The 22,279-nt window shown below is 39.4% G+C and overlaps 6 protein-coding genes across 8 annotated transcripts in view; 1 reads left to right on the top strand and 5 right to left on the bottom strand.

Moving 5' to 3' along the window:
* The window catches only part of LOC18771625 (lysosomal Pro-X carboxypeptidase), a 4,567-nt gene extending 2,264 nt beyond the window's left edge, over nt 1–2,303 (bottom strand). Inside the window, exons 1-6 of the mRNA XM_007203754.2 lie at nt 1,382–2,303; nt 1,034–1,223; nt 805–938; nt 421–533; nt 131–248; nt 1–36 (exon numbers count right to left, since the gene is read on the bottom strand). Coding sequence (XP_007203816.2) covers nt 1–36; nt 131–248; nt 421–533; nt 805–938; nt 1,034–1,223; nt 1,382–1,780 — 990 coding nt within the window. The 5' untranslated portion in view covers nt 1,781–2,303. The remainder of the gene's footprint in view (nt 37–130; nt 249–420; nt 534–804; nt 939–1,033; nt 1,224–1,381) is intronic.
* Nucleotides 5,394–8,897, top strand: LOC18771468 (uncharacterized protein At5g41620). Its single transcript, XM_007204553.2, has 3 exons — nt 5,394–6,484; nt 6,917–7,039; nt 7,209–8,897. The coding sequence occupies exons 1-3, from the start codon at nt 5,990–5,992 to the stop codon at nt 8,634–8,636; spliced, it is 2,046 nt and encodes a 681-aa protein (XP_007204615.2). The 5' UTR covers nt 5,394–5,989; the 3' UTR covers nt 8,637–8,897.
* On the bottom strand, nt 9,501–13,007 carry LOC18770202 (bifunctional nitrilase/nitrile hydratase NIT4B). Of its 2 annotated transcripts, none has more exons than XM_020568145.1 (5): nt 11,928–13,007; nt 11,388–11,567; nt 10,606–10,899; nt 10,067–10,318; nt 9,501–9,923 (listed from the first exon to the last, which is right to left on the bottom strand). In XM_020568145.1, the coding sequence occupies exons 1-5, from the start codon at nt 12,394–12,396 to the stop codon at nt 9,754–9,756; spliced, it is 1,365 nt and encodes a 454-aa protein (XP_020423734.1). In that variant the 5' UTR covers nt 12,397–13,007; the 3' UTR covers nt 9,501–9,753. The 2 variants fall into 2 exon arrangements, with proteins under 2 accessions (XP_020423734.1, XP_020423733.1); XM_020568144.1 differs by having other exon boundaries at nt 10,067–10,345; nt 11,928–13,005.
* On the bottom strand, nt 12,835–13,744 carry LOC109950191. Its single transcript, XM_020568146.1, has one exon. It carries the CDS (start codon nt 13,220–13,222, stop codon nt 13,034–13,036), a length of 189 nt encoding a protein of 62 aa, XP_020423735.1. The 5' UTR covers nt 13,223–13,744; the 3' UTR covers nt 12,835–13,033.
* Nucleotides 13,811–16,332, bottom strand: LOC18771403 (IAA-amino acid hydrolase ILR1). The gene is made up of 5 exons (XM_007202007.2): nt 15,812–16,332; nt 15,302–15,427; nt 14,894–15,208; nt 14,517–14,645; nt 13,811–14,436 (listed from the first exon to the last, which is right to left on the bottom strand). Exons 1-5 carry the CDS (start codon nt 16,166–16,168, stop codon nt 14,056–14,058), a joined length of 1,308 nt encoding a protein of 435 aa, XP_007202069.1. The 5' UTR covers nt 16,169–16,332; the 3' UTR covers nt 13,811–14,055.
* LOC109950189 (IAA-amino acid hydrolase ILR1-like) lies at nt 17,122–20,357 on the bottom strand. Of its 2 annotated transcripts, XM_020568142.1 has the most exons (6): nt 19,780–20,357; nt 19,519–19,644; nt 19,054–19,368; nt 18,787–18,915; nt 18,497–18,679; nt 17,122–17,436 (listed from the first exon to the last, which is right to left on the bottom strand). In XM_020568142.1, the coding sequence occupies exons 1-6, from the start codon at nt 20,284–20,286 to the stop codon at nt 17,245–17,247; spliced, it is 1,452 nt and encodes a 483-aa protein (XP_020423731.1). In that variant the 5' UTR covers nt 20,287–20,357; the 3' UTR covers nt 17,122–17,244. The 2 variants fall into 2 exon arrangements, with proteins under 2 accessions (XP_020423731.1, XP_020423729.1); XM_020568140.1 differs by lacking the exon at nt 17,122–17,436 and having other exon boundaries at nt 18,150–18,679; nt 19,780–20,354.

The following is a 22,279-nucleotide window of genomic DNA, read 5'->3' as shown; positions in this document are numbered from 1 at the left end:
TCGATCAGTCGCCGGATCATCTATTGCCTCACACATCTGCACCCCAATAAAGTCAAATTACTATTTTGCACCTTCATGAACTAAAAATATAAAAAATAAAATAAATTTTTATTATTTTCTTTTCTTTGACCTTTTTCACTGGAAATGCTGGCAAGGGACTCAAGAAATTTGAGGGAGTAGGATAATCCGTCATTGCCGTGTAAGCGTATGCAGTGGAAAGCCAATCTTCAAGATACTCTACGCTATTTCTGAAAGAAATAAAACAAACTTTAATAATTTGTAATTAATAAACTAAACTAGCCGTTAATTTATCGATACTTCTCTTTTCAAAATTGAAAGACGTCTTACGACAAAAGGAGAGGAGAAAAAAGCCTAGTTTTAACATTATGCCAGGCCTTATGAGTTGGGTTGTGGTCATACTTGCATAACTTAAATGATTTTCGTAGTAGCTCAAGCCCTCCAGGTTGGTTTGCTGTGTTTTCGATCTGGTCCCATGAGCCCTTGATCACTTTGTAACAGTTTTCACTCACACTCTAATACACATGCAAACAATAACATAATTATTCAGAAAAGTTCTTTGCATACTGTAATTAAAAATCTTAAACATGCTCCCAATAATAACAGTACTTTATCAGAACAGTAATAATATAGGTATGTGTGTGAGACGTGCATTGCCCATTAATATTGGATTGGACCATTTATAGATAAGATATTTAAGTGTTTTTTTAATTTCTAGCAATCATAGTCTATATGTATAAAAGAGAGAGAGAGAGAGAGAGAGAGAGAGAGAGAGAGAGAGAACACCTTAAAGTCTTGAGTGACGATGTTACGGAAGCTATATGGAGACGTTATATTCTCGAAATTGAGAAGAGGTGCAGATGATGCCAAGGCTCCGATTGTAACGTGAGGATACTTCAACCTAAACCATGCTGCCAGCACTGCATTTTAAACTCAAATTAATTTGATCGCCCGACAAATCACAAGACAACAACAAATCAAGCCAGCTGTTCAATCAAACGTATTCATCACATACTTCCTCCATAGGAACCTCCAAAGACCACCACAGGAGAGTCAGTTGCTGATAAATTTTTCTTCAAATCAGTAATTAAGGAAGCATAATCTGCCAATGCCTGTGTTGAGCTCAGATGTCCAAGTGTAGTTGCATTGCTATAAGCCACGCTCTTCTTGCCCCCATAAGGTATAGACTTCCCATAGAACCTATGCTGCAAATTTGATCATCTTATATATATGCTTTCAAATTGCATACAAACCTTCTTTTACCAGACAGTCTGGTGTGTTACCTGCTTAATCAGGTACTAGATTGACAGTGCAACAACATAACAAAATCATCTCGAATCTGATTTGGGGATCAAAATTTTACCTCAATGAAAACTACAAGGGCTTTGAAATGGGGGGCTGTCTCATAGAGAAAACCTACGTTTTGTGCAAACCATTCTATGTTTCCTTCATTCCCTGTGTAGACAAAGATTGGAGCATTGTTCTTGGCTCCTCCCCAGAATGTATCACTGATCAAATACCTTTGCTGGAAAGTTTGGTAGCTTTTGGGGTAGAAATTGAAATGGTCAAGTATTTGGGTGAAGTATTTGGTTCTGTAAAGTTTGTTTTGAGCAGAAGCAGAGACCTTTTCAGGGGTAATGAGTGAAGATGGAAACCTGGCACCAGCAAGTGTGGTTTTGGAAAATGAAATAAGAGGAAACTGCAGCACAAAGAAGAAAGAAAAACAGAGAAATGGGGACATGGATGATTTTGTTATCTTCATTTTTGTGGGTTCTGTTTTGTGCACAGAGAATTGGAATTTTAGAGTGTGAGAAGCCTTGGCAACTCCGAGAAAGAGAGACAGAGAGAGAGAGAGATTCCAAAGTCCAGAAGGTTTATAGGATAGATTCAAAGTCCAGAAGGTTTATAGGATAGATTCAAAGGAGTTGGGCTGTCATGGACAAAAACAAAATCATGAAAATGGAAAGTTTGATTTCCTTTTTGTTGGGAAAATTGACTACTTTTTTCTGGAAATGAGACTCACAAATAGAAGGAAAATAGAGTGGTGGGTAGAGAAGTAAAGCACATGTAATTCATGGAGATGGGGTTTACCTGCTGTGATTAAGTCCGTTTTAAGTTTTGATATGGGGTGTGGTGTGGTGGGTGATAGATAGTATGATTCGTCCTACTGTATGTGAGGAATCGAACATCAGACATCAAGTACATGAATAAATGATCTTAATCACTTGAGTTAGAATTCTTTATAGGATTCATAATATCTCCTTTTATTTCCCTATCATTTTGCTTAAATTTAAGTTTAAATCTAAATTTTTGAGAAAAACAGACAAAAAGAGCAAAAAGAATAAGAACATGCTCTTTCATATTAGTATATTAGGATAACAAGATAGATAAAAAGGGCAAAAAGAATAAAAACATGCTCTCTCATTTAATTAATAATTTTAATTTTTAATGTTTGAATTAATTAAGAACATTTTTGGGTATTTTAAATGTTTCATCATTTTTGTCTTTTACTATGTATATATAAAATGAATATTAAAATTCAGTTGTCCATTTTCAGTGACTGTGCCGTGATAGATTGGCTTGTTGCCGTCCGAAATTCAGTTGGAACCAGCTTTTCCTCTTTGTTTTTATTCGGATTAGCTAGCCTCTTACTCTTAGACACAAAAAATTGGATGGACATGGAAGTGCCTAGTCATTCCCGTACAAAATGCTCGTCCCTATCGCTGTGTTCACTGCCTGCCTGCCATTCTTGTCAAGAATTTCTCGTTTGATAGTGATATTAAACTTACAAAGAGTTTGCATTTAACTCTTTTTTTTTTCTTTTTTTTTTTCCGTTTGACCAAAAAACACTTTTTTGTTCTTTCCCAAACTGGCATGGTGGCTTTTGTATATTAGTAAAAAAAAAAAAAAAAAGATTTTTCGGGGTTGTCACGGAAATTTATTATAAATTACATGACCACACACGATGTTACTAGTTGACACATTATGTCATTTGACATAATGTTAAATATATGACAAAATTGCTGTTGTGGGTTAGTGTGTCTTCTCCTTTATACATGAGTTCTATCTTTTTTATAAATACGAGTAGTTTAGACTATTACAAGTAGATAAAAAATATTGGGTTTATGACAAACTTTGTAAAAGAAAAGTTCATGTAAAAATTATATTTTTCTTCGTGGGCCAACAAAGGTTCCAGTTTAATCACAAACAAGTTTAAAAAGGAACCAACCACCAAACAGAAACAGAAACAGAAACCTATGCATGTGAGTTGTCCTTAAATCCTTTTTTTTCTCCTCTCTTTAGCTCCTTGAACACATCAATCAAAGGGACTTCCTAGGTCTTTAGAAAAAGAAACCACATGGGATGTAGCTGGTTTTGAACCTCTTATTCTTAGCATCAATTAGGTTATAAATAAAAGAGTCCCATTGTTGACAAAAGCCTGTATCTTGAGTGCAAGGGCAAAATAAGAGGAGCAACATCAGCACCATTTTGAAGCAAGGAAAATTATGGACAAGTACCTCATAAAAGTCTATGTTTATGGCACTGGTGTGTAAAATCCAATTCAACCTTTACATACTATATTTACAGGGCATATGGTATGGCGTAGGGGTATATAGCCTTTAAGATTATAGCCACAGAAAAAAAAAAAACACTGAATGAAGGCTTTGATTTTCACCAACGTCAAATGTTCCACGTGACACATAGAGAGTACAAGATGAATGAGTGCCCAAGGTTTTATATAAATCAACGAGAATAAGGGAATTCGTACTTGAGATTTATTTTAATATTAGGAATAGAATAACTATTAGACTTGATAAAATGTTATCACAACCTTAAAATCACTTAGATATTTAATTTTCTTTCGAGCCTTAATATAAAAGACAATTCTTCTGTTTGATAAAAAGGAAGGCTGAAGCCCAAAAAAAAATTACGAAACTTATGGACCCGTTTGATGTCCATTTCAATTTTAGTTTTTAGTTTTTGTAGTAGAGTTAGAGTATAGAGAGAAAATAGGGAGAATGGAAGTGAGAATAAGAGTGAAGTGATTGAGAGGGAAGACGAGGGAAAATAATGAGAGGATGAGTAATAAAAGTGAAAACAAAAACTAAAAACTAAAATTTATTTGAAATTGTTTTCACTTTTGTTACTCCTTCTCCCATCCTCCCCTCTCTATCTCAATTTAGAGAAATATTTGTATGTTCCGAATATACTATGTGGCTGGTGTACCATCCAATACACATAAGACATATGGAAATATTTTATTTTTATGTCCTATGTGTATTAGACAATATTTCCACACGTTTCATGTATATTGGATGGTACATTAGCCACGTGGTGTACTCGGAACATGCAAAAATCACTCAATTGATCCTCACTCCCATTCTCATTCTTATTTTCCTTTATACTCTAACATAAAAAATAAAAAACTAAAAATTAAAATTAAAATGATTATCAAACGACCGTCCTATATAAATCTTCAAAGAGTAAATTCTTGGAGGGAACATTAGCAAACAAAATCAAGTATAAAATTCTTTAAACTCACTAGTCAAATGAAACTTATAATTCTCATTTTAAACTCACTAGTCAAATGAAACGTATATTATATATATTATGGGTTTAGCTGAAATCGAAAAGAATCCTAACCTAACCATACCAAAGCAGCTCATTGACATCCTAGAATGGCCTAACAAATATAGTATTCTTTTTATTACCAAAACAATAGTATTGTTTCTTCACTTCAAGTCTCCAACCAATATATATATATATAATTGACCGGCAAAGTTTGAAGGTCTCCAGTGATCGAAGGAGGAATCTTTACCTTTCCCTTATTGTATACCAAAAAATTATTTGTTTGAAAAGGTGAAACTGGTAGAAGTGGGGTGAAATTTGAATTGCACACAATTGAAAATCATTGCACTTGAGTCATTATTTAAAGTTGCGCTACGCTTCATGTCAAATTCAGCCTTGAAAATTGCAATAATTATGTTAAAATTCGATGGCAAGCAATCAAATTCTAAACAACAATCTTCCAGTCAAACAAACAAAAAAATTCATCTGAAACACCAATTTTTTTTTTTTTTTTTACACTGATTGCTGATTTGGTACTATTTTTTGCCTCTAAATTGTATTTACTTGACCTCCTTTGGAATGTTAGATGAGATAAACATCTCTTAACAAAGATTCTAGAGAATAAAATTACGCCCTAACTCAACTCGAGGCCAATGCACTGTTGTCTTATTACTCTTTGGTCTAATGATTTTTTTTTACTAATAATAGAAGAAGTCTCAAATTCGAATGTTTGATTATGCATAGATAAAGAAATATTTTTCTTAACTTTTTTCCTAAAACAACCAAAGTGGACGGATTTTTATCCAAGTGGAAAGTGCTTGCTGGATTTATTTATTTATTCAAACTCTAGGAACCCCAAAGTTTTTTTTTTTTTTTCTTTTCTGGTTGTTGTTGAAGGAACTCCAAAGCTTAAAATCCAAAAAATCCACCTAATTTTCGCTAATAAATACACTTCAAATTTAAAACAAGTAGAGCGAAACCACAGCCACACGATTGGTCGAAACATTAAAACCCAGGAAAAGAAAAGCCCAATTAATGCCGCCCAATAACTACACACCGCGGTTTCAGTCTCACCTACTCTCGGCCTCACCCAATCATTCCCGCGCCTTCCGCCTTCCCTTTCCTCTTTAGCCCCTTTACAGGAGAAAGTCCCCTGCACAAGCTCAACACTCTGTCTCTGTACTGATCAAATCTGGAACTTGAGCTAAGTGGGAGCCATCAAACCTCTCTCTCTCTCTCTCTCTCCTCTTATAAGTTTCTAGGGTTTCACTCCTCGTTTTCCTCTCATTCCCACCATGAACCAGACAGTGCGTTTCATCACACCCTGAACCCAAATCTACCAACTTCAATTTTTTTCCGTTTTCTTTTTTTATTTTGATTTTTGGTTTTCGAAAAAGTGAAAATGCCGAGGCAGAACAACGGCTTGGGTATGGACCTGCTGATCCCTGGCAAAATCAGAAAGCGAGGGTGCTCGTCGTCAGCTTCTTCGTCGTCTTCGATCATCCAAAACTACAGATTCAAGAGGGCGATACTGGTGGGCAAGAGGGGCCGATCCAGTACGCCCGTGCCCACATGGAAGCTCATGAGCTCCAGGTCACCTACCGCGTCGGCATTGCGCGCCATGGACTCCCCCAACTACGCCGCCTCCTCCCAGAACGGCGCCGGCAGGTCCAAGCAGCAAGCTCCAGTGTCTGCCAGGAAGCTCGCCGCCACGCTCTGGGAAATGAACGACATGCCGTCTCCGAGAGTGAGGGAAGGGTCGTCGGACGAGAGGAGGCTGAGGAAGATGGAGATTATGAATAGTAAGGCCAGAGAGAGAGAAAGGATCGCGAGATCGGCGCACTCGGGTTCTCTGCCTCCCCATCTCTCCGATCCGTCTCATAGTCCTGTTTCCGAGGTGGGTTTTCTCTTTGCTTCGTGTTTTGTTTGGTTGGTGAGAATTTCCGGGAATCTGATGGAAAATGTAGTTTGTAGACTTTGTGCTATGTCACTTGTGTGTTGGGTTTAGCTTAAAGTTTCTGTTTTTAAGTTGCTCTTTGGGTTTTTTACGTCTCACCAAACATACAATTTTTGAGCAAGCTTGCGTTTTTTTTTCTCTCTGAACTATTAATTAATAGAATTGAATTGAGAAATTGATGTTGTGGTTAGATAGTCAGTTGATTGTTAGGTTTTGTTAAATTTGGAGTTTTGTAGGTGTCCCATTCTAAAACGATGTGATACATTCCCCTGATCAATGCAAGTCTGATTGTACCTGTTATTTGTCACTATCAGTTAGGCATGGTGGAGAAATTGCCCTTAATTTTACCTGTTATGCATTCTCATTTTGTAGAGGACGGAGAGATCTGGAACTGGTAGTTTCCATCGAAGGACGCCCTCCATTTCACAGAGGCTCAGGCTCACAGACCACCATGCTGGAATGTTGGATTCTCATCGCAATGGCAGCTTAATGGAGGTACATTGGTCAATGATCTACTTGCTTCTTGGAAAGGACCTTGCTTTCCTCTTGCTCTTTTCTTAACATTTCAAAGTTGTTATAACTAGAGATTTTTGTTTCTGATTAAATTGTATCAGATGGTATTATTATTAGATGATAGTATTGTTCTCATCTTTTTGTTATACAGGTTGAGACTAGATCTAGAGCCCAGACTCCTACTGCTTCCACTGTTGGAGTCAAGACTCATTTGAAGGATGTTAGCAATGCTTTGACCACGTCTAAAGAGCTACTGAAAATTATCAACCGCATTTGGGGTAATGAAGATCGGCCTTCCTCAAGCATGGCCCTCATCTCAGCCTTACATGCTGAGCTGGAGAGGGCTCGTTTACAGGTCAATCAGCTTATCCAAGAACAACGCGCAGACCAGAATGAGATCAATTATCTCATGAAGTGTTTTGCTGAAGAAAAGGCAGCTTGGAAAAGCAAAGAGCACAAAGTTGTTGAGGCTGCTATTGAGGCTGTTGCAGGTGAACTTGAGGTAGAGAGGAAACTGAGAAGAAGGTCTGAAAGCTTGAATAAGAAACTTGGGAAAGAACTGGCAGAGACAAAAGCCTCACTTGTTAAGGCGGTGAAAGAACTTGAGAGTGAGAAGAGAACTAGAGAGATAATGGAACAAGTATGTGATGAATTAGCCAGGGACATTGATGAAGATAAATCTGAAGCAGTGGAATTGAAGAGGGAGTCTTCAAAAGTTCGGGAAGATGTTGAGAAGGAAAGGGAGATGATGCAGTTTGCAGACGTGTTGCGTGAAGAGAGAGCTCAAGTGAAACTCTCAGAGGCAAAACATCAGCTTGAGGAGAAGAATGCAGCTGTTGATATATTGAGGAGTCAACTTGAAGCTTTTATGGGAAGTAAGAGAACCAAAGAAAAGGGACGTGGTTCTTCTCATCTGAATGATGAAGAAATTTCCGCGTATCTAAGCAGAGCTCATCTTGGTTCCCATCAGGATGATGAAAAAGATGAGGATGGAGGAGAAGTTGAAGATGGAATAGAATGTGAAGAGGATTCTGCTGAAAGTGATCTTCATTCCATAGAGTTAAGCATGGGCAACAACAACAGAAGCTACAACTTGATTCATGCTTCTGGAGCTGCTCGTGATCCAAGGTGGGCTGCATTTGATGTCGAAGAAGTCAAAGGGAGGAAGTCTACATCTGGGAAGCCACCAAGAAGAAGCACTTCTTTGCAAAGAAGCGTATCAGATGGAGTGGAATGGGGTATGCAAGCTGAAAAGCTCCAAAATTCAGGAGATGGGATAGATTGGGAGAGATTTCCTGAACTGGAGAGGCAAAGACAAGAGCAAGGAAAAGGTCGCGGAGATGAAATGCAAGGGTATAAATCATCAATGGGTCTTAGGGACCAAATGTTGTCTGGTTCTAGGCTTGGACCGGCTAGAGTTCATGCTAGTCCAACACGGCAATGGGGCCAGCCATGGCCTTCACGGGATCCTACCGGTACATTTCAAGATAGGCCTCCCAGTGCGCAAGGCAATGGTTCAAAGTCTAGGCTAGGGGAAGCTAGAGGCGAAGGCCAGAATGGCAGAAGGTCAAAACGGTGAAAATTTCTCTTTTTGCCGATGCCTTGCCATAGTCAGAGCCTTTTGTTTTGGCACGGTGGTTTTGTAATAGCCCAGGCTGGTGGAAAACGATTTGGCTCATCGATGCTTTTGGCTTGTGATCACCAGGTGCTGCTAAGTCGCAGCAATCTCTGCTCATTTTGTGCTAGACAATTCTCTCTTGAAATGCTTGTGTTGTAGATTTTTCGAAGAAAGCTGTGATAATCTAGCGAGCTTGTCCTGTACAAAAGCTTCTAGTGTGTATCATGCATGTCTCAATTTATACTAGAAATATTATATATTTGCTTTTGTGTTTTTTTTCCTTCCTCTTTTTGTTATTTCCTTTTCAATTTTCGCCCTTCAGTTTTTCTTCTTCTTCTCTTATATGTATTTGCCATTTGTTTTTGGTTTTTGGGTAACTTATCAATTTTGTGTATGATTATTAAGGATGAGGCAACAAACTTATAATTAGCCAATACCCAACAGCATTATAATAGTGCAGTGACAGATGAAACGCGCATATCCAGGGGTAGACTGAAAATGAGAAACCCATTGAATTTCTGAACGCTATGTAATCGTCCAGGGGTTTTTATAATCAATTTCATGCAAATATGGATTAGATTTACAAAGTATTTAATTCGAAAAACATGCAACGCAAGGGGGGATCATGCAGTCTAGAATATTGGTTCATATTATATTATGAGATTATTTAAATCGAGGAATGGTCACGGGAATATGTATAATGTATGGAGGTGTAGGAGGCCATTGCACATTGTACAATTCATGCCAATATGTAAATGGTTTATTTTTTTGTTTGGATGAATTTAGATTGTGATACAGCTTTCGGAGGCCGATTCGATCATGAGCTGCCAAAATTCAGAGCAAAAAAGATCGTGAGATGTTACAACTTCAAATTAATCTAACCAACATCTGATCAACTGTACAATATAATCTAATAGGCAGGCATGAGCTGGAGAAAAATATTCATATGGCTACAACAGTCACTAAGTTCAAAAGCTTACTACAAGATACTTCCTAGTTCTAGTAGATTAAGGTGGCTATTTTCAAGCAGAGTCTACATTAGTAGTCAGAGTCGGGGCACTACAAGGTAGAGTCAGAGTCATGCATACAGCACATTTGCATGATCAGAAACTTCTGTTTTCACGGTTGCAGCAAACAAATCGGGATTCGGTATGCTTGTCCTCCTCCAACCAACAGCATTTGGCCCTGCGTTGTGCCCAAGCCCAACTCCGCCAAATTCTAGTTTTGCTCGAGCAATCTCTACAAGATCTAAGAACATCAAATAGTAGTTTAGATATCATCTCAACTGTGTGTGTGTGTGTGTGTGTGTGTGTGTGAGGAAGAAAGAGAGATGGCTGCTTGCATATCATCCTAACTGTGATTTACATGTTTCTGAAACAAATTGTTCATACCTAGATCAGCCGAGATAAGGGATTCTCCTTGGTAATTAGGTCCAGCCAATATGGTTCCTGATGGGGAAACAATAACACTCCCACCAGCACATATGATATCCAAGGATGTCGCATCATTTGAATCTCCAGAAACACATTCCAGTGGCAGTGGATAGTCTTTTCGTCTGCAGAACTGGTTTGCAGATAGAACAAAGCAGCCACCTTCTAGGGCAATATGGGTCATGGATGAGCGCCAAATCTCCCTTGCTTCAGCTGTGGGTGCACAATATATTTCAATGCCTAATGATATAGGGGCAAGAAACTAAGATCAGAAACCAAGAACTCTTGGACTAAAATTCCAGTGAGTCCCATGTTAAAGAAAACAATCGTAGTATTCTAAAGGTGATAAAAGTAACCAGTGGACTTGAAATCATGACCATGGCTGCGGCAGATAAGTGGAACCTTTTCTTATGTTGGATGGTCATGGTGATTTTGGTTGAAAAGTTGAAAACACTAAGCAAGAGTGTTTCTTTAAGTAGTATGTATGATAGCATAGTTACCTTTGGCATATAATTGGGTTCTTAGATCTGGCATTCTGTTGTCCCAACAAACAATGCCACCTATTCTCCCAATTTCAGTGTCATACACAGACAGTGGCAATTTTGCTCCAGAACACCATACCGGAGATTCTGACGCCAGTGGTCGTAGCTTGGGATGTTTTCCAAGACACTGGCCAAATGAATCGAAAAATAACACTGTGCTACAGAGATAGAATCCAACTCTCTCCACTACTCCCATTACTAAGTGAACTTTATATTTACTTGCAATTTTTGCTAGCCTGTCTACTTCAGGACCTGCATATCAAACACCAAAGATAACTTCATTATTCAAATAAAAAAGATAGAATGTATTATATGTATGACATAGAATTTCAACAGCCACAGATAAAGTAAATCAATGATTTATCATAAAACTGATAATTCAAAGACATTGACTAGATAAAACAAATCAATAGTTTATCAGAAAGCTAAACTTACACAAGTTTCCAACTTTAGCCAGGGGTCAAGACAACCACATATAAAGGTACAAACAGCTATGTGCATCTGAGAAAAGATTTACAATAGTTCTTAACTTCTTACAAAGTATATACCAAAATTTTTGACTGCCAGAAACTTGATATAAACCAGCTTGATATTGTTAAGAGTGCTTCTAAACATAGAGGGAAAGATTATCAACAATTCTAAATGTCACACATGCTAACATTCAGAACAACCAAGAAGGTAATATGATGCAGAAGACCACATTCAAACGAAAACTTCATCTTCAGTGGAAGGAATCTGACCAGGCACATCAATGGCTGAGGCATAGTACTTCTCAAAGGCCTGCTTCTCCTCCGCCGAAAGAGTTGCGGTTGCAGAATCAAACATCAAACCACGGGGATAACCACCAACAAATGCTTCAGGAAACACAACCAATTGCGATCCATATGCAGCTGCACCAGCAACTAGTCTCTCTGCTTTATCTGCCAACAACCCACAAATGACAGAAACCCAAACTGTAAATGGTTGGGAAATTAAAATATTTGGGGATCAAAAAATATAATATGAACTTGCAATGGCCTACAAGGACATGGTCCCAGAGTACATAACAAAACCTCAGGTCCACAATCGTAAGGAAGGAGGAGGGTGGTGGGCCCTTAATCTCCCAATCTTCATACAGAAAGAACATATTTTGACCCACAAATTCTGGTCCCACTTAACCAAATCATAGAATATAAAGAAAACAAAGATCTTAAGCATCCCATAAACCCCAGAAACCTCCACAAGACCCCAAATATGAAAATAAAAGCAACCCATTTGAGAGAGTTGGGCAAAGTGGCTACCTAGAGTCGCTGGAGTGTCGAAGAACACAGTGGATGCTTGAACCACAGTAGCCCTCACAGTGACGCTCGGAAGACGAGCCACTGCCTTGTGATCCAACCCATCTTCTGCTGCACCCGGGTATCTGCAATTGGGTTGGGGAACTGGGTCGGGTGGAAGCCGACGGGTCCTGTTGTTGGATTGTGGAGGGAGGACGAGCTCAGGTCTGACCTGGGAGAGGAGCCACTGGATGGTGTCGCCGTCGGATCGGTGACCCAGTTCTTGGGTCAGCCGGAAAATACCGGGGCAACAGGTCACGGGTATTCTGACCCGCCTGTGACGGCCGTTCACTGTGGAATGCTTGTCAATGTAACGACGCCGTTTTAGCTGCTGCTGCTCTTGTTGTTGTGGCGGTTGAGTTTGTAAAGAAGGGTTCTCTGGTGGGTCTGTGATGGCGAGTGTTTTGGAGGGTAAGGTTTGATTGATCTCCATTTGAATTTTCTCTGTGCTTTTGGTTGTAGTGGCTTAATGCATGTAATGTGGCTGAGCAGACGACTTATGGGCAAAGGACAAGAGCTTTGCTTTTCTCTTTGGCCTTCGGGCAAGTTCAAATAGTAAAGTGTCTGTCCTTTCCTCTGCTCCTCATCGTATTATAGAGAAAACAAAATTGAAAAAAGATTGCATTTTGCCACGTCAGTTACATGAACATGTCATTAATCTTGCAAGAAATCCAGTGCCTGGTCTGGTCAAGTCCTTTCTCCATTTTGCTTTTGGCCAAGATGAAGACGAAAGGTGCAAGTTTGCATCTTTTTCTACTGTTTTTAAAGAACACCTGAACTATGGAAAGATTGATATCGACAAGGATGTTTTTACAGACCAAATGCAACTAGGTAAGATGCATTCATGAAAAAGAACCAAAGACATCTTTCTCAAACAAACAGCTGGTTGAATTGACTTTTGAGGATCAGGGTTTTTCTTGAAAAATTATATGGCATTGGCAAGTAACTTAGAACAAAAAAAAACATCACTTAATCAAGAGTTGAAATTGACAAGTTGACAATATCACATTTCTTACTCAACTGTGAGACAAAAAGGAACAAAATTCAATGCTCGAAAAGCATCAAACCAATTAATCATCTAGGAGCTTTCTTAGTCGGTCTTTGACGAAATTCCTGCGAGCCTTGACCCGGTTCTGTTGTGTGCCCACGTTGGCCAGTGAAAGATGAGCTCCGACTGCGAACAGCGCCACCCCCGTCACGAAACAGCACGCCATCACCGCCAGCTGCTTGGGCGTCGGTGGATACGACCACACCGCCATATATCTCTCGTGTTTCGGTTTTCGGCGTCTCTCTAATATATTTATACCAGTGAATAGGAGTTGCCGTTTTAAGGAGAGGACAAAACGACATGTCGTCAGGTGAGAAGGCTCTGTGCCTGTGCGACGAAAATCCTAACGAGGAAGAAGAGATTTTAAAGCCATGCAAAGCACAAACCTTTTTTCAATCTCATGCCTACCATCCTCTTCTGCTCATCGTTAGCTTCACCCAATAGCTTACCCAGTTCGTTTTTGCCCTCAATCGCGACTTTGCTCACTGGGCATGCGAGTGTTGGGGATTTGGTTGAGGGCTACGGGCTGTTTGATCAGATGCCGCAGAGAAATGGAAGAGCAGGGAATTAAAAAGATAAGCGGTCGCAGTTGGATTAGTTCAAAAGGCTGAGTTTCTTGCTAACTCTCTTTATGCAATGCCTAGAGTTTATGCAGATGACAGCCAATGCTCTCTGACGTCTACATTATTTAGTTGGAGTTTGATTAGCAGATTTTAGTGATTAGATGTTGTGTTTAGATATGCCTGGGGCTTTACGTGTGTCCATTTTCTCTCTCCTTCTGACTTCTGAGTGCTTAGAGAAAGTATAAGAGTTTAAGGCTACATATTTTTTTAAGTGAAAATAGAACAATGCTCCTACCCTGTCTTAGCACCATGGCTATCCAAGTATGGCTACACTAGCACAATCACCAAGTGATATGAGTACTGCATTTGTGCTTTAGTAAGACGGGATTTGCATCATTCATTTCTTAATTTTTTATTTTATTTTATAATATCTTTATCGTTCTTAATTCTAGAAATTAGAATTGTAGAGCGAACCATGTTCCTACTGAGTGTTAACATCATCATGGCCATCCAAGTATGAGATTGCAGCTGCAGTATGAAGTGCTGCTCCTATTGGAAGAGCCTCCTCATCGATAAAAAAGTAGGGTGAGTGCAAGTCTCGGTCTGATTTCAGAGTCTCATTCTTTATCCCAACAACAAAGATTGCAGCAGCAGTCTTCTCCGAGAAGAAGCTGAAATCCTCCGAACCCATTGTCAGTGGCAGAAGCTGCACATTAGGTTTCCCAAGAAGGACCTCACCGACCTTCTTCACATGTTCATACAGCGCGTCATTATTAGTCATTGGTGGATGAGGCAGTGGTCTGTCCTCCATGAAGTCCACCACCGCAGTACAACGATGCACAGCTGCTTGTTGCTCTATGATCTGTAAGTGGAATGTATTTAGTGAAATCTACTTAGATTGAATATGCGTTTAAAATCTTTGGACAAAGAGGGCATGTATACCTCTTTAATCCTTTCTTTGAGATATGAGAGGCCCTCAGAAGTAAAGCTCCTAAAAGTTCCCCCAAGTTTCACACTGTCTGGGATCACATTTAGTGCTTGACCTCCCTGTAGATACCCAACCGTTACCACCTACAAGATACAAGATGATGGATCAGAATTATTGGTTGTCAATTGCTGGTAAGATGCTAAAGCCAATGACAGCCCTCATTCTACTTTTTATTTGGCTTGTATCACGGGTATATAGAGGCTAATGTCAACCATTGTATCGACTGGTTCGAAACCATATCAATAGTAGTCTACTCATTTATGAAAAAGCTTTTAACTGAATTTCAATGTCTTAGAAAAATTTGCAGAAAAAAGGAAGCAATTAAGAGTACTCTGGATTCAAGCGGATCGGTCTCTCGAGACACAATCTGTTGGAGAGCAAGGGTTGTCAAGGCTGCTGCAAGAATTGGGTCCCTTGTCTGATGAGGGGATGCTCCATGCCCTCCTTGCCCTTGTATTGTAGCTGAGAAGAGCCCTACACCAGCCAGTATTGGACCACGCCTCGAAGCTACGGCACCAGTAGGCACTGATGGCAAAACATGTAAACTCAAGATGGTATCAATATCATTTAAAACACCATCTTGTAACATATGGTAAGCACCAGCATAACCCTCCTCACCAGGCTGGAAAACTAGTTTCACAGTTCCCTTCAATAACATGTTGAAATATTAGGACCTGCAGAAGTAGATTGGTAGTTTTTTGGCTGTTAAACATAACATAAGATATAGATTTTCATCTACCTTCAACATATCTCTTTTGTCTTGAAGCAACTTGGCTGCTCCAAGTAGCATTGCTACATGAGAATCATGACCACAAGCATGCATCTTCCCATCAATCTTGCTCTTGTATTCCCAGTCTACCAATTCCTTCCAAACAAAATAAGATTGGTTTCAAGGAATCAGACATCAATAGTAGCAGCTACTTAAAAATTACTACTGCGAAAGGGAGTTCATCATAAAACGCAATCATGAGGAAACAAGTTGACCCAAATTTGACGCTTGGCTAAATACCATACTATTATAAACATATATAATGAACTGCTCCATATCACATTCTCATGCGTACTTTTATAATGGATGTCAACTTTTTTCAGATTGTAAGGTTGAGACCTACTTTGTGGGTTGCTTAGCAGAGTGATTGAAGATATGAAGCAGTAGAATTATGGCAACTCTGTGTGCGAGAGAGAGAGAGAGAGAGAGAGAGAGAGAGAGAGAGAGAGAGAGAGAGAGAGAGAGAGAGAGAGAGAGAACCTGCAGAGGGAGGGCATCCATGTCAGCTCTAAGAGCAAAGACAGGCTTAGAGCCAGAGCCAATAGAAGCCACCACCCCAGTTTTGGCTACAGGCCACTTGTACTCAATTCCCAGTGAGTCAAGCTCGGACCTGACGAGTTCACTTGTCCTGTGCTCCTCAAATCCCAGCTCAGGGTGCTGGTGAATTCTCCTCCTCAACCCTCTCATCCATTCAAAGAACTCGGGATCTCTTGCCGCTTCCAGCAACTCCCGAGTCAAGAACTCGAGCTCTGATCCATATTCAGCCCAAGTTTGATGAAAGAGTGCAGCTTTTAGTGATAACAAGAAGCACAAGGAGAAAGTGAAATTGAAACCCATTTGAAAAATGTCTTCTGAGATTCCAAGAACACCATGTGTGCTTCTTTTAAGCTTGAGATCAAGTAGAGGGGTAGGTCAGATTTGCACACGTGCCTGAGAAAGTTGTGTTCTTTTCATTACTAGGTAGCTGCATTTACCCAAAAATGGAAACCATTTTATTTTGAAGTGGTTGATTAAGTCAGTTTAAAGTGCTGGTTTAGCCAAAAATGGAAAACATTTTATTTTGATGTGGTTGATATGTCAATTTGAAGTGCTGGTTTACTATGAATGATCAAAGCAAAAGAATAATTCTTGGTTCAGATAAAAAAAGAAGAAGAATAAATCTTGGTAAAGTAATGGATCAAAATAGAGGTGACATTGATACTGACATTTTTGGTGTATAATAGATAGTGGTAGGATTTGCTTTCAATAAAGTCATGTCATAGGGAGACAATAGAAAACCCTACTTACATGCATTAACCAATCTGAGATAAACTTTTTGAGATGCCCTTCAAACTTGCTTCGTTGAGATGAGAAATAGCATTAGAAAGTCATGGAAGAGGAAGGTCATTCTCTGCTTTAACGGATGATTGAAATCTTAAATTTCGTACTTACCTGACGGTAGATGCTGATTAAGCAAGGAATTAAGTTATTGATGTTGAAAGCTTTTATGTTAAGCTCAAATGGTGAGAGCCTCGGAAAATGAGTGAGGATTAGGTTAAGTTAAGCGTTCAATTCTCTTTAGTTGTATTTAAAAAAAGAAAGACTAAATTGTAGATATTGTCACTCAATTATACCTTGGTTTGGATTTTCGTCCAACGTGGGTTCAAATTGAAGGACAACAACAACTATTACTGGAATTCAATAATGAAAATGCAAATTGTAGTGTAGTACAAGGATTGTTACTACAATTTATTGGTGTAGATAACTTCATGGGCTGGTTCCATTAGTAATCAGTATACAGGGTGTCTCATTAATTTTCTATGTAATTCTGGCACATTCAAGCTTTTAGTTTCTACAAATCCAAAATGTTTTCTATTTGATACTCAGAGGCCAATTTACATTGATAGATTTGGAATGAAAACCAATTCAATCTCTTAATGAGTCCCAACATGTGTACCCAAGTAAGAGATTGCCACAGCAGCATTGAGAGCTGCTCCTACAGAAGGAGCCTCTTCATCAATGACAAAGTGAGATGCGTGCAATGGCTGATCTGATTTGAGACTCTCATTCTTTATTCCAAGCACAAAAATTGTTGCAGCAGACTCCTTTGAGTAGAAGCTGAAATCCTCTGCTCCCATTATCACTGTGCAATGGCTGATCTGATTTGAGACTCCCATGTATCTCGTTGGGTAGGTTTGTATTTTTGTTTGGGAGACAAGGGTTAACTAGCTCTAATACCAACTCAAACTAAACATGGGATTGAATAATTGTGATTGATATTATATTTCTCCAAGAGGAGGATATATATACAAGTATAAGTCAACTTTTCCTACGAAGAAAAGTAATTAGCTAATTACACAGAATCCTAACTAGGTAATTATTCTAATCAGGTAAAGTGAATTATACTAGGAAATCAGGGCTCACACCAACAACAGTGACCACCTATAACTGGTCCGAAACGAAAAAGAAATCAAATATACGGCACCGTTTTAGAATTCTACTTCTCACACAATGTTCATGTATAAATTAACCATAACAAAGTAGAAAACTAATGAGAAAATGCATATGTTATACCCTGGCCTCTAGAGGATCTGTTTCTCGAGAAATAAGTTGTTGAAGAGCAATGACGGCCGAGAAGGCAGCAAGAAATGGATCTGTGGCCAACTGGGGAAATGCAGCATGCCCACCTTCTCCATGAATTGTGACTGAAAATTTACCAAAGCCTGCAAGCATTGGACCTGGGCTGGAACCAATAGTACCAGCGGGCATTAGAGGTTGAATATGTAACCAAAAAATGCCTTAAATATTATTGGTGTAGATACGTTCAGGGGCTGTATCATTAGAAATCAATATACTGGGTGTCTCATTAAGTTTCAATGTAATTCTAGCACATTCAAGCTTATGGTCTCTTCAAATCCAAAATGTTTTCTATTTGATATTCTGAGTCCAATTTACATTGATGGATTTGAATGAAAACCAAAATTCAAGGTCTTAATGAGTCCGAACAACATGTGTATCCAAGTATGAGATTGCCACAGCAGCATTGAGAGCTGCTCCTACAGAAAGAGCCTCTTCATCAATGACAAAGTGAGATGTGTGCAATGGCTGATCTGATTTTAGACTCTCATTCTTTATTCCAAGCACAAAAATTGTTGCAGCAGACTCCTTTGAGTAGAAGCTGAAATCCTCTGCTCCCATTATCACTGGGCAAAGCTCCACATTAGGTTCCCCAAGCAGGGCCTCTCCAACTTTCTTCACATGCTCATACAACGGTTCGTCGTTGATCATTACAGGATAAGGCAATGGTGTGTCTTCCATGAAGTCCACTGTACCTTCACATCGATGCACGGCTGCCTGCAGTTCTATGACCTGCAATACTTTTTCGGTTAGATCACTCCGACTGAAAATTGGTACTTTATTCGATTGAAAATTGTAATGGAGGAAATTCATGGTCATAGAGTGATTGCCTATTTTACCTCTTTGATCCTGTTTTGGAGATAGGTGAGGCCTTCATTAGTCAAGCTCCTAAAAGTTCCTCCAAATTTCACAGATTCAGGGATCACATTTCCTGCTTCACCTCCCTTTAAGAATCCAACTGTCACCACCTACATAATTGATAATTCAAATATACCAAGAATGGAATTATGGGCTTTTCCTGTCACTGGTTTTGAATATGAAAATTAAAACATGTGAAATTATATGCTTAATCAAATTTCATTAAAAGGGGGAAGAGAAAAGATTACTCTGGCCTCAAGAGGATTTGTTTCTCTTGATACAATCTGTTGAAGGGCCACCACAGCTGATGCTGCTGCTAGAATTGAGTCCTTGTTCTTATGTGGGGCAGCTGCATGTCCACCTTTTCCTCTGATTGTGGCTGAAAAGAGGCCAGCACCAGCCAGCATTGGACCAGGCCTTGAAGCAATCACACCAGTGCGTAGTGATGGCGTAACATGTATAAAGAAGAAGGCATCAACGTCGTTAAGAACACCATGCTGTAACATATGGTAAGCTCCGGCATAACCTTCTTCTCCCGGCTGAAAAATCAGCTTCACAGTACCCTTCAAAGCATCAAACAGACATCAAATTTTATGACTTGGGTTTGTTGTTAAAAAGTATTTACATTGTCCCTGAGATTTGAACTCGGAACTTCCTCCACTCAAATAGAGACTAAATGCTATTATCAGCAAGTGTGACAAGACAATATGTACCTTTAATATGTCTCTTTTACTTTGGAGTAATTTTGCTGCACCAAGCAACATTGCCACATGAGAATCATGACCACAAGCATGCATTTTGCCATCTATTTTGCTCTTGAACTCCCACTCTACTTGTTCCTTCCAAATTCAATGGGTGCATTTTGTTTATCAGTGACCCAACAAAAAAACCAAATATAAAACAGTACCCAGTTTCCATTTGCTGGTCAACAACAAGTCAAAGTTTCATAGCAGAGAGAAAGAGGGAGAGAGAACCTGAAGTGGAAGGGCATCCATGTCAGCCCTGAGAGCAAAAACTGGTTTGGAGCCTGACCCAATAGAAGCCACCACACCAGTCTTGGCAACAGGCCACGCGTACTCAATCCCAAGCGAGTCAAGCTCGGACCTGACGAGTTGACTCGTTCTGTGCTCCTCAAATCCAAGCTCTGGGTACTGGTGGATTCTCCTCCTCACTCCTCTCATCCATTGAAAGAACTCAGCCTCTTTGGCCGACCCCAAGAGTCCCCGAGTCAAGAACTCGAGCTCTTGACTCGGGAGCTCTGACTCAGAAGCTTCCAGAGCCTGAGACTGGCCCAAGATTGTTGACAACAATAAGCACAAGAGCATCAACCCCATGGTGGAAAGAAAAGACTTTTGGGTTTCTGGTGAAATTTGAAAGTGAATGAAGCTTTTCTCCTCAAGCACTGTGTTTGGTTTACAGTTTTGGGCCTGAAACTTTCCCTTTCCATTTTTGGCATTTTGGTCTGAAAGTTTCTGCTCCATTTGTTTGTTTGTTAATGGGTTGTTTCTGTTTGTAATTGCCACCGATTCATGTGTGGGTCAGTTCACACAGGCACACCTATCTAGTCCAGAAAATAATCTGTTTATACGTAAATGCAGAAATACTTCTTTAGCAAACAGAAATTTAGGGTAAATTATTCAAATGGTACTCAAATTTGTACGCGATTTATAGTTTGGTTTCTAAATTAAATTAATAGTCTAAATGGTACATAAACTCTATTTTAATCGCTCATTTGATCCAACCGTTATATTTTCTGTTAAATGTAACCAAATTTTTGAGGCAAATACGACTTTTCATAATTAACAAATAAAATAGGGTTAAAATAAATACAAAATTAGAAAATAATTGAAGAAAAAGAGAGAAAAAAATCATGAGACCCAAAACCCCACCCTTCAATTTCTTCTCCCCCATTCCAATTACTGCGTTCCTCCAAGCAACCACCAATTCCAAACTCCACAAAATCTTTGTGGGTTTCATCCCATTTTTCATTTTGTCCAAGTCCCTCCGAGGAATCCCAAATTCTAAATTCCCCAAAACCTTTCTGGGTTTCATCTGTTTTCTGGTTTGGTCCAAGCCTTTCAAGGCTTTGGACAATTTGCTTGATTTCTTTATGTGAGAATAGCAATATTGAATAGAGTTTAACAGAGAAAAGCAGAGATCTTAGAAGAAGAATTGATGTATTCATTACTTGATTTTTCAACACAGTACAGTAATCGTTTTTATACTAGCTTGACAAAGCTTTGTGTACACGTTTCTAACCTCTTAGCCTTTCTAACTACTTTAACAGAACTCTAAAACTGCCTAACAGTCTTAACAATATTTCAACAACTCTCTTCTTCAATCTTCTGACATGTGGCAGAATTAGGACCTTTGATATCTTTACATGCCCCCTCAATCTCCTACTTGGAGGAGCCAAGCATGAGATTGGAACAATGATGCTGGAATAAAGGGATAGACAGCCCCTTAGTGAGAATGTCAGCAAATTGTTCTGCAGAAGAGACATGTTGCACAAGTAAATCACCCCGAATGACTCGTTCTCGGACAAAATGATAATCAATCTGTAGATGTTTCATTCGGGAATGAAACACTGGGTTGGAAGAGAGAGCAATAGCAGAGATATTGTCACAATGAATTAAAGGAGGAACATGTAATGGAACGTGCAGATCACAGAACAACTGTCTGATCCATGCAAGTTCAGCAGCCGTAATCGCCAAAGCCCTATACTCTGCCTCAGTGGACGAACGAGAGACAGTATGTTGCTTCTTAGAAGCCCAAGAAATAGGACTAGAGCCTAAGTAAACAATAAATCCCGAAACAGATCTGCGGTCATTAGGATCCCCAGCCCAGTCAGCATCACTATAAGCGTGCAGATGAAGAAGACCAGGCTTAAACCAAATGCCAAAATCAATGGTTCCTTTCAAATACCTCAGGATTCTCTTAACTGCCACAACATGAGATTCCATAGGATTATGCATAAATTGACAAGCTTGATTCACTGAGAAGGCAATATCTGGCCTTGTGAAAGTGAGGTACTGCAGAGCACCAACAATGCTTCTATACTGCTCTGGATGAGAATAAGGTTTGCCATCATCTTTCAAGAGTCTGTGATAAGGAAGACAAGGAGTAGGACACGGTTTTGAATCCTGCAAATCAACCTTGCCAAGCAGTTCCTTGATATACTTAGTTTGAGACACAAACAAGCCAGCAGACTGATATGAAATTTGTAGCCCCAGAAAATAAGTCAATTGGCCTAAATCCTTCATATCAAACTCCTGAGTTAAAGCACTAATTACAGATGCAATAAGAGATGAATTACTGCCAGTAAGAATGATATCATCAACATAGAGAAGCAAAACCACAGTACCAAGTGACGAATGGTGAATAAAGAGAGATGGATCAGCAGTTGAAGCTTGAAAACCCAAGCTTGGTAAGAAGCTAGTAAATCTTTCATTCCAGGCACGAGGAGCCTGTTTT

The sequence above is a fragment of the Prunus persica genome, chromosome G7, assembly GCF_000346465.2.
Source record: "Prunus persica cultivar Lovell chromosome G7, Prunus_persica_NCBIv2, whole genome shotgun sequence".
Taxonomy (NCBI): Eukaryota; Viridiplantae; Streptophyta; class Magnoliopsida; order Rosales; family Rosaceae; genus Prunus; species Prunus persica.
This window is presented reverse-complemented; position numbering and strand designations above follow the sequence as displayed.

Coding starts and splice junctions, on each gene's coding strand:
- LOC18771468 (XM_007204553.2), top strand. CDS start 5,990: ATGCCGAGGCAGAACAACGGCTTGGGTATGGACCTGCTGATCCCTGGC. Junction 6,485..6,916: donor CTCATAGTCCTGTTTCCGAG/GTGGGTTTTCTC, acceptor CTCATTTTGTAG/AGGACGGAGAGATCTGGAAC. Junction 7,040..7,208: donor GCAATGGCAGCTTAATGGAG/GTACATTGGTCA, acceptor TTTGTTATACAG/GTTGAGACTAGATCTAGAGC.
- LOC18770202 (XM_020568144.1), bottom strand. CDS start 12,396: ATGGAGATCAATCAAACCTTACCCTCCAAAACACTCGCCATCACAGAC. Junction 10,900..11,387: donor CTCAGCCATTGATGTGCCTG/GTCAGATTCCTT, acceptor TTTGATATGCAG/GTCCTGAAGTAGACAGGCTA. Junction 9,924..10,066: donor CCTTATCTCGGCTGATCTAG/GTATGAACAATT, acceptor TGATGTTCTTAG/ATCTTGTAGAGATTGCTCGA.
- LOC109950191 (XM_020568146.1), bottom strand. CDS start 13,222: ATGGCGGTGTGGTCGTATCCACCGACGCCCAAGCAGCTGGCGGTGATG.
- LOC18771403 (XM_007202007.2), bottom strand. CDS start 16,168: ATGGGTTTCAATTTCACTTTCTCCTTGTGCTTCTTGTTATCACTAAAA. Junction 15,428..15,811: donor TGGATGCCCTCCCTCTGCAG/GTTCTCTCTCTC, acceptor TTTGTTTGGAAG/GAATTGGTAGACTGGGAATA. Junction 14,437..14,516: donor TCAAAGAAAGGATTAAAGAG/GTATACATGCCC, acceptor TTCCACTTACAG/ATCATAGAGCAACAAGCAGC.
- LOC109950189 (XM_020568140.1), bottom strand. CDS start 20,286: ATGGAGCAGAAACTTTCAGACCAAAATGCCAAAAATGGAAAGGGAAAG. Junction 19,369..19,518: donor GTAAAAGAGACATATTAAAG/GTACATATTGTC, acceptor GATGCTTTGAAG/GGTACTGTGAAGCTGATTTT. Junction 18,916..19,053: donor CAAATCCTCTTGAGGCCAGA/GTAATCTTTTCT, acceptor TCAATTATGTAG/GTGGTGACAGTTGGATTCTT.